Raw genomic sequence first — 18,408 nt, forward strand, 5'->3', positions numbered from 1 at the left:
GGGGGGGGGGGGGGGGGGGGGGGGGGGGGGGAGCTGCGCACTCCGGCAGATCAAAGCAAGTTCAATATAATGCGGTTTCACCTATAACACGGTAAGATTTATTGGCTCCCGAGGACAGCATTATATCGGTGTAGAGGTGTACATCAGAAGCAGGAAACCTGCTAAACAACCAGTGGGGCCCCTGGATGATCGAGATACAAAAGGTGCACTTAAAGACAATAAAGTCATTGCAGAGAAACTAAATGAATTCTTTGCCTCAGTCTTCATGGCTGAGGATGTTAGGAAGATTTCCAACCCTGAGCCGTCCTTTGTAGGTGACAAATCTGAGGAATTGTCACAGATTGAAGTGTCACTAGAGGAAGTTTTGTAATTAATTGATAAACTTAACAGCAACAAGTCACCAGGACCAGATGGCATTCATCCAAGAGTTCTGAAAGAACTCAAATGTGAAATTGCAGAACTATTAACTATGGTTTGTAACCTGTCTTTTAAATCAGCTTCTGTACCCAATGACTGGAAGATAGCTAATGTAACGCCAATATTTAAAAAGGGCTCTAGAGGTGATCCCGGCAATTACAGACTGGTAAGTCTAACGTCAGTACCGGGCAAATTAGCTGAAACAATAGTAAAGAATAAAATTGTCGGACACATAGAAGAACATAAATTGTTGGGCAAAAGTCAACATGATTTCTGTAAAGGTAAATTATGTCTTACTAATCTATTAGAGTTCTTTGAAGGGGTCAACAAACATGTGGACAAGGAGGATCCAGTGGACATAGTGTACTTAGATTTCCAGAAAGCCTTTGACAAGGTCCCTCACCAAAGGCTCTTACGTAAATTAAGTTGTCATGGGATAAAAGGGAAGATTCTTTCATGGATTGAGAACTGGTTAAAAGACAGGGAACAAAGGGTAGGAATAAATGGTAAATTTTCAGAATGGACAGGGGTAACTAGTGGTGTTCCCCAAGGGTCAGGCCTAGGACCAATCCTATTCAACTTATTTATAGATAATCTGGAGAAAGGGGTAAACAGTGAGGTGGCAAAGTTTGCAGACAATATTAAACTGCTCAAGATATTTAAGACCAAAGCAGACTGTGAAGAACTTCAAAATGATCTCACAAAACTAAGTGATTGGGCAATAAAATGGCAAATGAAATTTAATGTGGATAAATGTAAAGTAATGCACATTGGAAAAAATAACCCCAACTATACATACAATATGATGGCGGCTAATTTAGCTACAGCTAATCGGGAAAGCGATCTTGGGGTCATCATGGATAGTTCTTTGAAGACGTCCACGCAATGTGCAGCGGCAGTCAAAAAAGCAAACAAGATGTTAGGAATCATTAAAAAAGGGATCGAGAATAAGGCGGAGAATACCTTATTGCCCTTATATAAATCCATGGTATGCCCACATCTTAAATTCTGCGTACAGATGTGGTCTCCTCATCTCAAAAAAGATATACTGGCATTAGAAAAAGTTCAGAGAAGGGCAACTAAAATGATTAGGGGGTTGGAACCGGTCCCATATGAGGAGAGATTAAAGAGGCTAGGACTTTTCAGCTTGGAAAAGAGGAGACCAAGGGGGGATATGATAGAGATATATAAAATCATGAATGGTGTGGAGAAAGTGAATAAGGAAAAGTTATTTACTTGTTCCCATAATATAAGAACTAGGGGCCACCAAATGAAATTAACGGGCAGCAGGTTTAAAACACAAAGCGCACAGTCAACCTGTGGAACTCCTTGCCTGAGGAGGTTGTGAAGACTAGGATCATAACAGGGTAACAGGGTTTAAAAGAGAACTAGATAAATTCATGGAGGTTAAGTCCATTAATGGCTATTAGCCAGGATGGGTAAGGAATGGTGACCCTAACCTCTGTTTGTCAGAGGGTGGTGATGGATAGCAGGAGAGAGATCACTTGATCATTACCTGTTAGGTTCACTCCCTCTGGGGCACCTGGCATTGGCCACTGTCGGTATACAGGATACTGGAGTGGATGGACCTTTGGTCTGACCCAGTATGGCCATTCTTATGTTTTTATGTTCTTTAATCATAAATTGAAAACCTCAATTTTTGTCCGAAACCATTTCAGAGTGTCCTTATAAATTTAGAAACAGGAGCACACACACAAAAATTCCCAAACTGTGGTTATATCATAGTATCTATCAACAGGTGGGGCATGGTCCAAAAGTGGGTTGCACCCATTGCCTGAAAGCTGCAAAATCCCTCATCAGTAGGACCCACCAGTAATCTAGGGAGGGGAAGAAAGAAGTAGCTCTCTCCTTTCTTCTTCCTAATGCTGTTGCCTGTGCCATGCTCCTTCATCTCTCACCTGCCAACCAATCCAAGAGCAGCTCCTCAACCTCCACACCACTCCATTCCAGGGTAGGGAAAGGGAAAGTGATGCTTCAAGGGGTGGTGGGACCATCTGCTGAGCTTCCCAACATCCAGAGCTGCATGCTGCACAGACTAGGGTAAGGAGGGAGAAGTTACCCCAGCCTGGGGGAATGAGCCCCTTCATTCCTAACCCCCATCAAGGCCCTCTTCACCCCAACACTTTTGGATCTCTAGCCCACAAAATTCCCCACAAACCAAATCCCATAACCATTTGCTGCAGGGGGTGTGGCCTCATCTGGAAAAGGCGTGGCCTCAACTGGAAGAGGCTGGGCCTTTAAATACCCAGGCCCTTTAAATCAAGATTTAAAGGCCCCAGGGCTCCGGCTGTGGCTGGGAGCCCCGGGACCTTTAAATCACACCCGGAGCTACCAGCTGCAGAGGCAGCTGAGAGCCCCGGGGCTCAAGGGCGATTTAAAGGGCCCGGGGCTCCGGCCGCCGCTACCGCAGCGGAGCCCCTGGCCCTTTAAAGTGCCGCCCGAGCCCCGCTGCCGGAGCCCCAGGGTAGCTGCGGCAGGGCTCCAGCGGCGCTGTAAAGGGCCCGGGGCTCCGGCTGCTGCGGGGAGCCCTGGGCCCTTTAAATCGCCAGCCTGGGGAAGCCAGTCTGGTCCAGCACGGCGTACTGGCTCTTGCTGGTATGCCATACCGGACCGGACCAGCTTACTTTCACCTCTGGTTCCATGACACTATTTTGGCTCACTTGCCAAACAAGAATGACAACCATCGGTATATATTGTCTGTAAAAATATGCTTCCCCAATAGCCTCAAAATAATACTCTGTGTGATGTAACCTAAAGTTTTCAAATTATGTTTGCAGTGAAATCCATGTCTTTATTTTCGATTACATCACTTAGGATCCAGACTGTGCCCTCCCCTACATCCTTACCACCCTCTGTATCCTTTATTCATACATCCGTGTACACCCTATTAACTGCAGGGGCATTTATGTATTACAGAACCTTGTACTGTATCAAAAGCCATAACCTGAGACTGGTTTCTATGGCAGGATACAACTTATATGTTTCCTAATGTTTTGCAGGTGCTACTTTGGTTTCAATAGAAGATTTAGCTGAATCCAAATTTCTAGCAGACATTATAGAGCCACATAAAGGAGAGACAAGTGGGTTTTGGACAGGAATATATAGAAACGTTGATGGTAATTATTTTAGTTTTGATATTTAATCATACATATTCTGTATTCAATAGACTGAAAGCTGATTAAAATATGTCATAATTTAGGCTGTAATGAATAGAAAATAGAAATTCATCTGGAAAGATTACTAAGCAGTTACAAAAAACAAATTAGACCTATGGTATCTTAATCTGAAAATCTTACTTGGAGGTGTTGGTTTCATCTAGCAAAAGTATGTCCTGTGAAATATTGTAAAAGAGAGAGATTTCTGACTCTTCGGTTTGGTTTCAGTTTTAGGGCCCAAGCATGTAATAAGATCAAAATGGGTGGACCCTTATGCCTGCATGGAGACCTAAGGAATTCAATGGCCTTATGCTTATTAGCTACGTTTTGTAATAAGTGTCGGAACAGCGTAACAGGATAGATTCTCATACACCTCCTTAGATGCACAACACAGTAGGTGCAGTTCACGGGAAGAGGGGACAAAGGTGCCTTTGCACTGCCCATATTCTTGGCTGTTATGGGGGCCAAAATGAGAGCTGTCCATAGAGGTCTCTCGCAGATGCCTATGGACTGTACTGCAGTCCAGAATTCACATAGCACCAAGTGCTGTGGCATGCCCTCTCCCATCCCTTTGAATATCTCCTTATTCTCCCATCACTACCTCCACCATGGCCCCTACTGCTGGCCTGCAAGGGGGCAGCATATCACATCTTGCATCGCCCTACACTGCTCCTGTGCCAGGGAAATTCTCCCCATCCTCTTGTAGCTCCTTTACACCTCACTTGACTCGTGTGCAAGGAGCAGAGCCAGGGCCAAATTTGGTCCCATAGAGTCTTTTTTCTTGCTGTCCTGACCGGTGCCTAAGTTCAGAAAACAATGTGAACCTGGCTAGAGGATGTCTTCTTTCCGCAGCTGCTGACTAGTTAATCAGTACTGGTCATAAGCTATAAGGAAAGAATTAGATTTACGGTTACCAGGAAAACAGGATTTTTGGAGAACAAAGAAAGAGAACGCTGGAATGGAAAGGAGCAAAATTAGCCTCAGTCTAATGTAATCAGAAGGTTTTCTCTCCCCTCCCACCAAATACTTCCAGTATCTTTAAGATCTTTGAGAAACTATGATGAAAATTTTCAAACCAGGGTACCCAAAGTGAAGTATGTAAGTGTCTATATTTAAGCACTTCAGCAAAATCAGCTTTCTTTTCAGTGGGAGTTACCGACATATGACTTTAGGTACTTAAATAAAAGTTGCCTGACTTTGTGGATTTAGGTGCCTAATCCCCAAGTTTGAAACTTTTGTCCCATATACCTGAGAAATATGGGCATATATCATGGAAAACTAGGAAAATGTAATTCTCCATATCTAAGAATCATAATTTGCAAAGATAAAGGCAGTATTTCCTTTGGAAAAGAATAAAGGGAAGTAAAAATCTATTCGCATGTCATGAAATAAGCACCACGAAGATTTTTTTTTAATTTTCCTTTTAGAAACTAAGAAAATTAAATATAAATTCAGACTGACACATATTAACCAAGATTGTCTATAGTGAGTTATCTCTACCCTTTTAATGCATTTTGTCATTAGGGTTGTGGCTATGGCTAGACAAAACTGCAGTAGATTTTGTCAACTGGAATAAAGGACAGCCTTCAAGTAACCAGTTTGAGTACTGTGTGGAAATGTCTGCATCGTCTGGGTACTGGAATACCATTCCCTGCTCTTCCCAAAAGGGGTCCATTTGTAAGAAACCAAAGAGTAAGTGATATGTTAAATCCTATGATTTGATGTTGATGGTTTTATTTTAGTAGTAATGCCACAGTACATATACTACAAAATACATATGTTTGTGCTGTGTGAAGTACAGTGTGTCCACATTTCTCCTTTGCTGTTTGTGATTACAACATAAAGCCAAAAATGTCTGAACATTCACATAAGGTAAATACCACAGATTAAAGGCCCTACTCACAAATATCATGTGTAAATATAATGAAGAGCCAGTTTTTCTGCATTTCACATTCAAATATCAAAAACCTCAGCTCATGTTCTGTGACTCTGTCCATACTTAGAATGCAAGGGTACAATTTGCTCTAACATGCTGAGGTGGTAAATGGGAGGGGAAAGCAAAACTTAAGAAAGAGCAAGTAACAAAATGTATATGAGATTTTAAAAAAATATTCTAAGTTTTACAAAGTTTAATGGGCCAGTTGAGTATCCCTCCCCAATTCTTGTGCAAATTTAATGTATGCCTCATATGGCTTACCCAAAACTAACTGCATGTAACTTCACTGGCTTTCCTTTCAGGCTTTCCTTCCACCTACTGCTGTAGATGTTCCGATATCTTATTTATTACCTAGTATCAGTGACTACTGCATAGGCACATGAGTAATATCAAGATTTGGGTACCCTCCATGATGTACTTCGTACAGTTTCAGACTTTCCCACATAGTTGCACTCTGGGAGCACAGCCCAAAGAATGTTCAAATAATAACTCAGGATGTTACTGAATTTGAAAATTCTTTAAACATTTCTGAATTTTTTTCTTTCCTTTTCCAACCTCCTTTAATTTTTTTTTTTTTTTTTTTTTTTTTTGCCTTTGGAGAACAAGAATTGCATTTAAGTGATTTTCTTTTCTTCCTCTTGCCATGTGAAGATACATGGTGTACTGTGTTCCAGTGGTGGGGAGGAAGGCCAATTCCGGTTAAGCAATCACTAAACTGGATATTCATCCAGAACTCAAATAGAAATCTTTTAAAAGCTAGAAAAAAAATGTTTTGGTTAGCATTTATCTTATTTCTGTGCACCATCTGCCTTTGTCAGGAAGCAGATATATCAAAATATCATGAGCTATGCTACTCTTGTGGTATTTCTGACTCAACTCAAACAGCAAGTACTAGAAATATGATACAAAAGCTTGATTTCCTGTCCAGTTTTGCAACCTACACAGATTGGTATAAGTTCTACATTTTGTGAGGTTCACCTATTATTAGTCTCTTCTCCTAAGTGGGTGTAATTGCCCCAGACATCAGCTTTTCATGCAAGCGGTAGCATTAGGGCCTTCCAGATGAGTGAGTGCCTGATTTGAGACAATTCTCCTGTATCTTAGATCATGAGTTCATAGCATTATAGACCAATAAAGGCTTACGTTTTGTTGCCAAATATATTGGAAAGTACTAAGTCAGTGCTGACACCTGGTTAGTACTTGTGGGACTGATTATCTCCAGCCACTATGTGGAAGCACAATGTGGGGTGAACGTGCAAGGAGCCTTCCTAACTTTTTGTTCCCCAAAACAGGGCCCCGCCACAACTGAGACTAGTGTGACCAGATGTCCCGATTTTATAGGGACAGTCCCGATTTTTGGGTCTTTTTCTTACACAGGCTCCTATTACTCCCCACCCCCGTCCTGATTTTTTACATTTGGTGTCTGGTCACCCTAACTGAGACAGAAAGGGAGCATAGCTGTGATCACATGGTGGTATAGTAGGCACATTCCCTCTATTCTCCTGTATGCACTGGAAGGCACTATGCCTCCCTCCAGCATGACATTTTGGGGTGCTCCCGTTGGAGATGTGCAGGTCTGTATTGCCTCCTGCTCAGGACTGTGTCTGAAAGATACAGTCTGCCTTTTAATAGCAGTGAAATCCCATTGCCCATATTTGAAATCTGCACTTGAGTTCATAATCATCCAGTTGCCATTTAAGTATTGGTAAGTGGTATTAATTTTAAAAGCCTTGCAGACATCACACTTATTGTACAGCACAGAGAAATAGCATAAGACAACTGAGCTGGTACAAATCAAGTGTTTGAGAACTGAACCCTGTAGATGCAGAATATATGAGCTGCAAATACTGGAGCATGTTAAACTAAAACCTACTATGTCTTGAATAGGCTGTGTACAGTACAGAAAATTAGGGCATTTTTTCATGATTTGAACATGTTAGGCCAGATTCTCTCCCGTACTGAGATCTCTTCAGTGCAAGAGATTTCGGGCCATCAGGGAGCCACCTATGCCAGGGCTGAGTGGGCAGTTGGTATAGGAGCCAGTTCTAGAGTCTTTGCATCAGCAGAGCCTTCCCACAGGGAGAATTCTCAGCTAGGAAACTGTGGCCAGATCTAGTATCTTTGCACTGCCTGAGAGGTACAACAGGGAAAGTGGTCAGAACAGTGGGGGTGGGAGACTGGCCATTCCTTCAGAGTGGCAGCCATGTTAGTCTGTATCAGCAAAAACAAAGAGGAGTCCTTGTGGCACCTTAGAGACTAACAGATTTATTTGGGCATAAGCTTTTGTGGGCTAAAACCCACTTCATCAGATGCATCTTATGCCCAAATAAATTTGTTAGTCTCTAAGGTGCCACAAGTACTCCTCGTTGTTTTTGGCCATTCTTTGTGGATTATCATTAAATGAGCTATATAATATGACTGGTGCATCACACGTTTTAAGTAATTCCCAAACCTTTTTGGCAGAATGACAACTGCAAATATCTGTGTTCAGATTAGGCCACATTAGGTCATTAGGCACATGTTTCACTGTGAGCACGTGAGTAATGCCATTGAAGTCAATGGGACTACTCACATGCTTAAGTACCTTCATGAATCAGGGTCTCACTGTATTTGGATGTTATTTGATTATTAATCAAGAAGCAAGTACAGTAAGAAATTTTTATCACTGAAGTGTTTGGGTTCTGCTACAATGAATGTCAAGTTAAAGTGGGTATCACATTTTTCATCTTTGTTAGTTTCATTTAGCAAATGCATCTACAATAAATGAATAAAGCGGTATCACTAAAGCAGTAATTGTTTGTACAGTGTGTGCTTTACCGCATATATCATTTTAAGGGTAAAATGCAGATGTTTGCAGATTTTGACTAAATGTGGGGTTATTTGTTTTTGTTTTTGCAAGTGATTGAAGCTCAACCAAGTGAGAATCTAATAATTAAGAAAGGTAGGACTATTTTCCTGACAAATAACTTCAAAGATAAATCCACATAAGTTCATAACTGTTATTTATTGTGTTTTCTGACATAATTACTATAAAATGCATGTCGGTGTCCTAAAATATCCATATATCTCGTTCATGCCTAAGGGCAGGACTCTCTCCCTCCTTAAGTGGGGGTGAGTTTTGAATAACGTTGAGGGGTAAGGTTATTCTTTTTCCATATTCTCCTTTCCATGGTGTCACTTCTTTACAGTCAAAAAATATATCTGCAAACTGACAATATATTCAAACATAAAATACTGCCTTTCCGCTCCCCTGATCCTGGGCCAGCCAGGGGCTAAATGACCCCCAGATTACCCTTAGGCTATAGGCACCTATAAGGACTGTGGCACAGCCTGGGGATCAAGGAAAGTTCCATGTGCTCCGCCCCTCGGCCTGCCCTCTCCCCTCCCCAATATGCCCGTATGTGGAGGCCTCACAGGTGTAAATCAGCAATTTGACCAAATGCTCCCTACTCTATGAGCTACACTCAACATAGGACTGTAGGTGGGGTCAAGGGGTTGGGGGAAGGAAGGTGACTTTAAGTTCATCCCCAGCATGACTTAGAGCTACCTATGACCCCATGAGGCTGTTGTGGCATCTCAGGATAGCTGAAGTGCATTGGCACCCTGACTGTTTCCTCTTTATCTCAGCCATTTTCTCCATGCTCAGGGCTGGGAGGGGATTGACCTAGAGACAGTATGCTAGGCTGGGGAAATCATCAGTAGACTGGCTGAGCTAGCTTTCTGGTCTTTTTTTGCTGCCTGAACAGTGCACAGGGGTCATAGGATGTTTGAGGGTTCTTCAAAAGGAATTAACTCCTGATTTACATCAGTGTGAGTGAGAAGAGACTCAAGCCAATGTTTTTTCTCTAGTCTGCTGCCTAATATCTATCATAACAATTGTCTCTCTAGTAATTATTTTTCATTTATTTTCAGAAGCACCTGCCCACAGCACAGTTTGGATTCTAATTATTCTGGTCCTTATTCTAGTAGGAGCAGGACTCACTGCCTATTTCTTATTCAGGAAAAAAAGACAAAATAAATTACAAACAGATGCCAGCTTCAATAATGTGCTATTAGAACACAGAGATACTGTAACCGGAGAGAGTGACACAAAGGATTCTGTGGACAAGAAAGATCAAAATGAACACACTGTCATCTAGTGTGATAAAATAACTGAATTGCATGTCTGATTTTGAGAAAAAATGATGTAATTGGAATGAATGAAATCTTACGCAAATTTGCATTCTCCCAGTACACTGTTTTGAGCTCTGCATGTATACCTACTAGCCGAGGCAATTATCCCTTTTATAAATCTTGAAAATGTCCTAGAACAATTTCATAGGAGGAGACTTTTGAACATATACAGTGTGGCTAACTAACAAGTATTGCAAATAGACAACTGAAGAAAACTAAAATGAAACACGTAGCAGTGTGAATTAACACTCAGGCATCTTTGGGTTTTAGAGTCTTGCATCGCCATAACCCATAAAGAGTGTCAAGACAGCTGAATAGTGAGAATTGTCTCAGCAAAGCAGATATCCTATAAATATCACTCAAGAGATCCAGCTGTTTAGACTATACATGAGTTCAACATTTAAAAGACTGTAGTGTTATTTCAGTCAAGATAACTTTGATATGTATAATTTATAATTATATAATATATGTAATTATATTATATAATATATATAAATTAGATATACAAAATAGATTACAATAATCTTACTTTTACACAAATTGTTTTACCCACTTTATTAGTTCAGTATTATAATCTTAGCTTGTGACTTTGTAATACGATTTCTGTAAGCTAATCATGTGTGGATTAAAATATTTTTCTCACAATATGTGAATAGATGAAAGTCAAATGTAAATGGTTTCCCCTCATTCATACCTTCAGTTTGAAGTTTTGTAAAATAAATAAGGCTGTTTATTTTGCTACAGGCTTGCATTTTTATAAGATTCTATGACTATGAATGTTTTTATATCAGCTTCAAATTAACAACATTAAATATGTAAACAAAAGGATCTGTTACTTAGATAAGCAATGATGAGCTTAGCATGCAGAGATGCTGATCAAGTGAAGCATTTACTTGTGAGATGGATTGGCTAAGACCATGGGGGAACAATAAAGTATGTACAACATGCCTGTCTAAAAAGAGAAATAAATAGTAGGCAGATGCAAAATAAAGCTGTCTGTGCCCATTTTTATTTCAGTTTGACATGGGTTGTGCATTTCATTATCACGCCCTCCATGACTTTCTTTGGAAACTGTAACAATGCTTGAATTGAGATGCTCTGGACCATATGACATACCAACATTTCTTGGTAGCATTCCACCTGACAGCCATACTGGATTCTCTTACCTTTCTGTAAATCTTAGGACATCTGTGCCAGATTGCAGAAAGACCTGTGTCCAAGGAACAAGAGAGAGCCAGGAAATCAAGTGTTCTGAGGAGAAAAACCTGCAAAACCGAACCCTCCTCAAAGCAGAGCCCCTGCTCTGGAACTCCTTTCCTCTGCAATCCCTCTGACCCAATGTCTGGCTACTTTTAAAATATGGTTCACGATACTCCTTTATTTGGCTTTTTCCAAATAATGACATTTTACTTAGGGTCCTTCATTGTTTGATGGCTGGGGAGGGGGCTTAGGGGAGAGTCAGTTTCTGTCTCTTTAAGGACCGGGTGAAAGGATGTGTTTTATTTTATTTTGTGGTGGCACCTGGGTGACATGATGGTAGGTACCTAAGATAACCCTCATACTAAATAGGTAAAGACAGGTTTCTACATTTCAAAAATGGGCAGTTATGTTTTAGAGGTGAAAAAGAACATGATTTTTAATCTGGGTTTTCTATGGCAGGCAAAGTCAAAGGCCAGATCCTCATGTCACCACGGTTTGAATCCCCTTCCTCTTGTTTAAAGGAGGTTTGTCTAGTGAAGTTTTGATCCAGATACACAAACAAAACAAAGACAAAGGTGCTCAAAAACACACAAGTAGTTTAATGTCCCGTAATGAAGAAACAGTAACTTACATAAGAAATAGAGAAAAAGGAAGCAGCACTTTTAAGTTCTTATGTAAGTTTATAATACAGAGAGCGGTTAGCAAAACTAGTGGAAACAGGAGCTAGAAATACTGCACCATCTGTTTCCTATCAAAACCAATAAGAACATAAGAATGGCCCCACTGGGTCAGACCAAAGGTCCAGCTAGCCAAGTATCCTGTCTTCTGACCGTGGCCAATGACAGGTTCCCCAGAGGGAATTAACAGAACAGGTAATCATCAAGTGATCCATCCCCTGTCGCTCATTTTATCAATAATGATAAAATTGCTTCCAATAGACAATAGAAAACAAATATTAGAAGTTCACATCATAAAGTTCATAACATGAGCCATCTCTGTAAGACTTAGAGTAGGAGGGACCCTCATTACTCCTTGGTTTCTGGCCTCAAACCCATTCCTTTTGTCATAGTCATGTACCTATAAGCCAATTCTGAGGTGGACATAGCTTCATTTCATACCCAGAGGTCTACAAAGTGCTTTTTGATCTCAGATGAAATTATGCTTTCCCTTGCAGCGCATCTTGCAAGAACTGACTTCATAATGGAATTGGTTGAAAATTTCATGAACATTTTAAAAATTTTTAGAAAAACAAATTAGCAAATACTCACCAGCAACCACACAACAAAAACACTAACCCAGGAACCTATCCTTGCAACAAAGCCTGTTGCCAACTCTGTCCACATATCTATTCAGGGGACACCATCATAGGACCTAATCACATCAGCTACACTATCAGAGGCTCGTTCACCTGCACATCTACCAATGTGATATATGCCATTGTGTGCCAGCAATGCCTCTCTGCCATGTACATTAGCCAAACCGGACAGTCTCTACGTAAAAGAATAAATGGACACAAATCAGACGTCAAGAATTATAACATTCAAAAACCAGTTGGAGAACACTTCAACCTCCCTGGTCACTCGATTACAAACCTAAAAGTCGTAATATTACAACAACAAAACTTCAAAAACAGACTCTAACAAGAGACTGCTGAACTGGAATTAATTTGCAAATTGGACACCATTAAATTAGGCTTGAATAAAGACTGGGAGTGGATGGGTCATTACACAAAGTAAAACTATTTCTCCATGTTTATTTTTCCCCCCTACGGTTCCTCACACCTTCTTGTCAACTGCTGGAAATGAGCCATTTTGATTACCACTACAAAAAGTTTTTTTTCTCTCCTGCTGGTAATAGCTCACCTTAACTGATCACTCTCGTTATAATGTGTATGGTAACACCCATTGTTTCATATTCTCTGTGTATGTGCATATGTATATCTTCCTACTGTCTTTTCCACTGCATTCATCCGATGAAGTGGATTTTAGCCCATGAAAGCTTATGCTCAAATAAACTTGTTAGTCTCTAAGGTGCCACAAGTACTCCTGTTCTTTTTTCAAAATAAATTGTAATTCAAAATATTTTAACCAGGTTGACTTCATGGTTAAAGTTCATTTGCCCTTAATGTGGGAATTCAAGTTATTTGTTGAGTATCAATAACATAGTGTATCTCACCCCCCCTCCCAGCCTACCCCCAGTGTATGTTACACCACTTATTCTTTGAGTGAAGAATGCTTTTTCTGAGAATTTAATTTGAAAGTGGTCCCTTTAAGAAATCAGGACTGTTTGTGGCTGAAATAAGTAAGTCTATTGCTGTTCTCTCTCTTAAGCCATATGATAGTCCTCTTAGTTTGTGACAGTGCGGAGGCAACTTCCTGCCTAGCTCTCCTGCTGTTGTAAAAAAAGGGGTAGTGAAACAGTCTGAAGCTGGCCTGGATGAACTCCTTGGTAGTCAGACAGGAAACAGGCAAAACCTTACACTCCATAGCTATTTTGTTTATCAGCATTTCTTTAGAATTCAGCAGCTTATCCAATGCCTCCCATTATTCAGAGCTCCTTAAGGATTTTCCTTCCCTCTTGAGTTTATGTTGAGCTGTTATAGCAGACAGCTTGTCTAATAGAACTGTGTGGAGGATGGAAGGTCCATTTTGCAAAGAATTTTGAGATTTCAAAAACTGGCTTTTTTCTAAACTGGACCCACCCCTCCCTCCCCCCAACACCACATTGTGAAATTCTCTGCAAAGTAGTCAGGTCAACTGAAACATTTCATTTTGATTCATACTTTTGTTTATTATTTTGTATTATAAGATATATTCATAATGTATCATACAAAACAGAAACGATTTTAAATGAAGTCATTTTGAAATAATTGAAATGTTTCATTATGAAAATGTTATAATGGGACATTCTTCTGAAACAGAATTCCAGCTAAGTTGACCTGATTTCTCAAAGCATTTAAATGTTGATGGAATATGGTTCAAAGTTTCTCCAACCAGCTCTATTTTCTAATTCTTGCATTTGGACCTCTCCATTTCATTATTGCTGCATTGGTAAATCTGATTTTGGATTTTATGAGCACATAAGCACACAGCTACCTACCCACCTTTAATTCAAGTTGCCGCTTCTCTCAGCCTACCTGGTATATGAGGAAGAATAACTATGTAGATTAATTGTTGAGTCACAACTCTTCTAGCATATATACAGATCCATAATGTCCTGATTAGGTGTGTCACCATTGATTGCCAGGTTCCAATACAACTTTCCCTTCACAGAAGTGTGTCCTCATTGATAGATGTGATGCCTTCACTCTTTAGCTACTGAATGCCTTTTGTCTTTTAAATCATATTTTTCAAATAGTGCAATCCGTAATTGTGAGAACTAACTCACAAAAAAATATAAAATCATGCATGCTATTTCCCCTCTTCATCTTCCCCACCCCTGTCTTCCTCATTTCATGCTGGAAGAAATGTTAAACATACTGTGTAAGTTTACTCTTGGCTTACACAATGTAAACCAGGTAGCAGGTCAGGTGGTAGAAAGTCAGCTTTATGGAGTTTGTGGTGACGCAAGACAGCACATGGGGTGAAACTTTCAAAAGTACCTAGTAGCCTTAGTCTCTTTTTCAGAAGGAGGCTTTCTCTGGCAAATGGAGAATAAACTAAGATAAAGGCCAGCTGTAATGTTAGTGTTAGAACCTTAGCTATTTCCAAATGTTTTGACATTCAGGATTTTTGTCTACAATATTTTAAATTCCTAATGCTTCAATGGCAGCTTGGTCCAGGGGATAGGGTACATGATGGCACAGCCCTGACAACTTGCCTTCTCTGCTAAAAAAGGTGTATTTTTTAACTCAAAGAAACTAATGTACACGAGCTATCCTGAGGTAAAAACACAGGGAAGAATAGGCATATTTGTTTTGCTGTGAGGTAAACTATGCAAGGTCAACCCCAGGCAGATATATCGTGCTGACCCGGCCTAGTTTACTTCATGATACAACTAAAGTGCCTTGTCTTCACTGTTTTTTTTTTTAATCTCAGGATAGCTCGTGTACATTAGTTTCCTTGAGGTAAAATAGATATATTTTTAAAGCAACGACAAGGCCTGGGAGTCAGAAGACCTGTTTTCTATTCTCTGCTCCACTGCTGGCTTTCTAAGTATGTTTTTGAGAGTTAAAGTTCATTTTTGAAGGAAAGGGAACAGCTTTGCTCTTTTATTCTGTTTGCTCCCTGATACCTTCACTAGAGAGTTGATTGACCTGACAGTCCAACAACTGATTTATCTGTTAAACTAACGTAAATCCAGAAAAACAGTATTGATCTGTCACTACTTTACTGCCTGCATTTCTATGGAAGGAAACTTTGTTCTTAGGAGCGAAGTTTACACTGTGAATTTGAGTTATTTTAAAAAGCCACATGTGACAGGATATTTCCTTATTTACAGCCGAGAGCTTTCCCCTGATCTGTCAGCCTTTTGAAACTGAGGAAGACCTGCCACCTAGCTTGTTTGAGAAGGATTTTATTGACAGCAACAAATTACAACGCATCTCTTGGTGGAAAGGAGTTAAACATTTGTGATGACTCTCTCCATGTTGCTGGTTTTTATCTCTCTCATTCACAGTGCTTTGCAGCTACTGGGTAAGTCATTGTTTTGTCTCCGGTATCAGAGTGGATATGAAAGTGCTTCTCCTTCTTTTGCTTTTCCTTTGACACTCTGGTCCAGTCTGTTTATTTTGCATTTATTATTAATCCTAATCTGAGTGCTTTAAAGAAATGGGCTAGAGAGGCTTATCCAGATGTGTTGGATCCTTCTCAGAAGAAGGTAAATATTTACGGTAGCAGCAGGGTCCGGGCCTAGCAGGGGAGCAGAAGTAACAGCAGAGGCAGACACACTCAGGTACAATCTTGATTCCTGTAGGATCTGATTTAATCAGCAATATATATCTATGTAAAAGAATAAAACGTATTGGATGTGTACCTTCTTCCATTTTAGATGAGCTTGTAAATGAAAAGATGAGACTTGCAAATAAATAATTGGATGTTAAAGTGGGGGTATATGGCTGTTGTTAGAAATATATAAGCTTGTGTGTAAGAATGTGTCAAAGATATAGACAGAAACTGGTTGTGGGCATTGGCACAGGGCAGAGTTAAGGTTGGATGTGCATATTTAACTCTGAATAACAACTTTTGGGCCAAATCATGGTTGGCCCTGAATTCATAGAATCATAGAATATCAGGGTTGGAAGGCACCTCAGGAGGTCATCTAGTCCAACCCCCTGCTCAAGCAGGACCAATCCCCAACTAAATCATCCCAGACAGGGCTTTGTCAAGCCTGGCCTTAAAAAACTCTAAGGAAGGAGATTCCACCACCTCCCTAGGTAATCCATTCCAGTGCTTCACCACCCTCCTAGTGAAAAACTTTTTTCCTAATATCCAACCTAAACCTCCCCCACCGCAACTTGAGACCATTACTCCTTGTTCTGTCATCTGGTACCACTGAGAACAGTATAGATCCATCCTCTTTGGAACCCCTTTTAGGTAGTTGAAAGCAGCTATCAAATCCCCCCTCATTCTTTTCTTCTGCAGACTAAACAATCCCAGTTCCCTCAGCCTCTCCTCATAAGTCATGTACTCCAGCCCCCTAATCATTTTTGTTGCCCTCCGCTGGACTCTTTCAAATTTTCCCACATCCTTCTTGTAGTGTGGGGCCCAAAACTAGACACAGTACTCCAGATGAGGGCTCACCAATGTTGAATAGAGGGGAATGATCACATCCCTCCATCTGCTGGCAATGCCCCTACTTATACAGCCCAAAATGCCGTTAGCCTTCTTGGAAACAAGGGCACACTGTTGACTCATATCCAGCTTCTCATCCACTGTTACCCCTAGGTCCTTTTCTGCAGAACTGCTGCTTAGCCCCATTCGGTCCCTAGTCTGTAGAAGTGCGTGACTAACCTGAGATTCTGTTGAATCTCATCAGATTTCTTTTGGCCCAATCCTCTAATTTGTCTAGGTTCCTCTGTATCCTATCCCTACCCTCCAGTGTATCTACCACTCCTCCCAGTTTAGTGTCATCTGCAAACTTGCTGAGGGTACAGTCCACGCCATCCTCCAGATCATTAATGAAGATATTGAACAAAACCGGCCCCAGGGCCAACCCTTGGGGCACTCTGCTTGATACTGGCTGCCAACTAGACATGGAGCCATTGATCACTACCCGTTAAGCCCGATGATCTAGCCAGCTTTCTATCCACCTTATAGTCCATTCATCCAGTCCATACTTCTTTAACTTGCCAGCAAGAATACTGTGGGAGACTGTATCAAAAGCTTTGCTAAAGTCAAGGAATAACACGTCCACTGCTTTCCCCTCATCCACAGACCCAGTTATCTCATCATAGAAGGCAATTAGGTTAGTCAGGCATGACTTGCCCTTGATGAATCCATGCTGACTGTTCCTGATCACTTTCCTCTCCTTTAAGTGCTTCAGAATTGATTCCTTGAGGACCTGCTCTATGATTTTTCCAGGGACTGAGGTGAGGCTGACTGGCCTGTAGTTCCCCGGATCCTCCTCCTTCCCTTTTTTAAAGATGGGCACACATTAGCTTTTTTCCAGTCAGCCGGGACCTCCCCCGATTGCCATGAGTTTTCAAAGATAATGGCCAATGGCTCTGCAATCACATCCGCCAACTCCTTTAGCACCCTCGGATGCAGCGCATCTGGCCCCATGGACTTGTGCTCATCCAGCTTTTCTAAATAGTCCTGAACCACTTCTTTCTCCACAGAGGGCAGGTCACCTCCTCCCCATGCTGTGCTGCCCAGTGCGGTAGTCTGGGAGCTGACCTTGTTCGTGAAGACAAGTAAAAAAAGCGTTGAGTACATTAGCTTTTTCCACATCCTCTGTCACTAGGTTGCCTCCCTCATTCAATAAGGGGCCCCCACTTTCCTTGACTTTCTTCTTGTTGCTAACATACCTGAAGAAACCCTTCTTGTTACTCTTAACATCTCTTGCTAGCTGCAACTCCAAGTGTGATTTGGCCTTCCTGATTTCACTCCTGCATGCCTGAGCAATATCTTTATACTCCTCTCTGGTCATTTGTCCAATCTTCCACTTCCTGTAAGCTTCTTTTTTGTGTTTAAGATCAGCAAGGATTTCACTGTTAAGCCAAGCTGGTCGCCTGCCATATTTACTATTCTTTCTACACATCGGGATGGTTTGTTCCTGCAACCTCAATAAGGATTCTTTAAAATACAGCCAGCCCTCCTGGACTCTTTTCCCCCTCATGTTATTCTCCCAGGGGATCCTGCCCATCAGTTCCCTTAGGGAGTCAAAGTCTGCTTTTCTGAAGTCCAGGGTCTGTATTCTGCTGCTCTCCTTTCTTCCTTGTGTCAGGATCCTGAACTCGACCATCTCATGGTCACTGCCTCCCAGGTTTCCATTCACTTTTGCTTCCCCTACTAATTCTTCCCTGTTAGTGAGCAGCAGGTCAAGAAGAGCTCTGCCCCTAGTTGG

The 18,408-nt window shown here is 41.1% G+C and overlaps 2 protein-coding genes across 3 annotated transcripts in view; both read left to right on the forward strand.

Moving 5' to 3' along the window:
* Window positions 1-10,660, forward strand: part of LOC112102190 (macrophage mannose receptor 1-like) — a 58,829-nt gene extending 48,169 nt beyond the window's left edge. Inside the window, exons 21-24 of the mRNA XM_026649424.1 lie at window positions 3,438-3,554; window positions 5,118-5,285; window positions 8,429-8,470; window positions 9,442-10,660. Coding sequence (XP_026505209.1) covers window positions 3,438-3,554; window positions 5,118-5,285; window positions 8,429-8,470; window positions 9,442-9,668 — 554 coding nt within the window. The 3' untranslated portion in view covers window positions 9,669-10,660. The remainder of the gene's footprint in view (window positions 1-3,437; window positions 3,555-5,117; window positions 5,286-8,428; window positions 8,471-9,441) is intronic.
* A 4,599-nt stretch (window positions 10,661-15,259) lies between these two features.
* LOC112102202 (macrophage mannose receptor 1-like) overlaps window positions 15,260-18,408 on the forward strand; it is a 52,025-nt gene continuing 48,876 nt past the window's right edge. For both annotated transcript variants that reach the window (XM_026649473.2, XM_026649474.1), the window contains exon 1: window positions 15,260-15,536. In XM_026649473.2, coding sequence (XP_026505258.1) covers window positions 15,476-15,536 — 61 coding nt within the window. In that variant the 5' untranslated portion in view covers window positions 15,260-15,475. The remainder of the gene's footprint in view (window positions 15,537-18,408) is intronic.

This window comes from Terrapene carolina, unplaced genomic scaffold (genome assembly GCF_002925995.2).
Source record: "Terrapene carolina triunguis isolate 2854851 unplaced genomic scaffold, T_m_triunguis-2.0 Scaffold84, whole genome shotgun sequence".
In the NCBI taxonomy this organism is placed as follows: domain Eukaryota; kingdom Metazoa; phylum Chordata; order Testudines; family Emydidae; genus Terrapene; species Terrapene triunguis.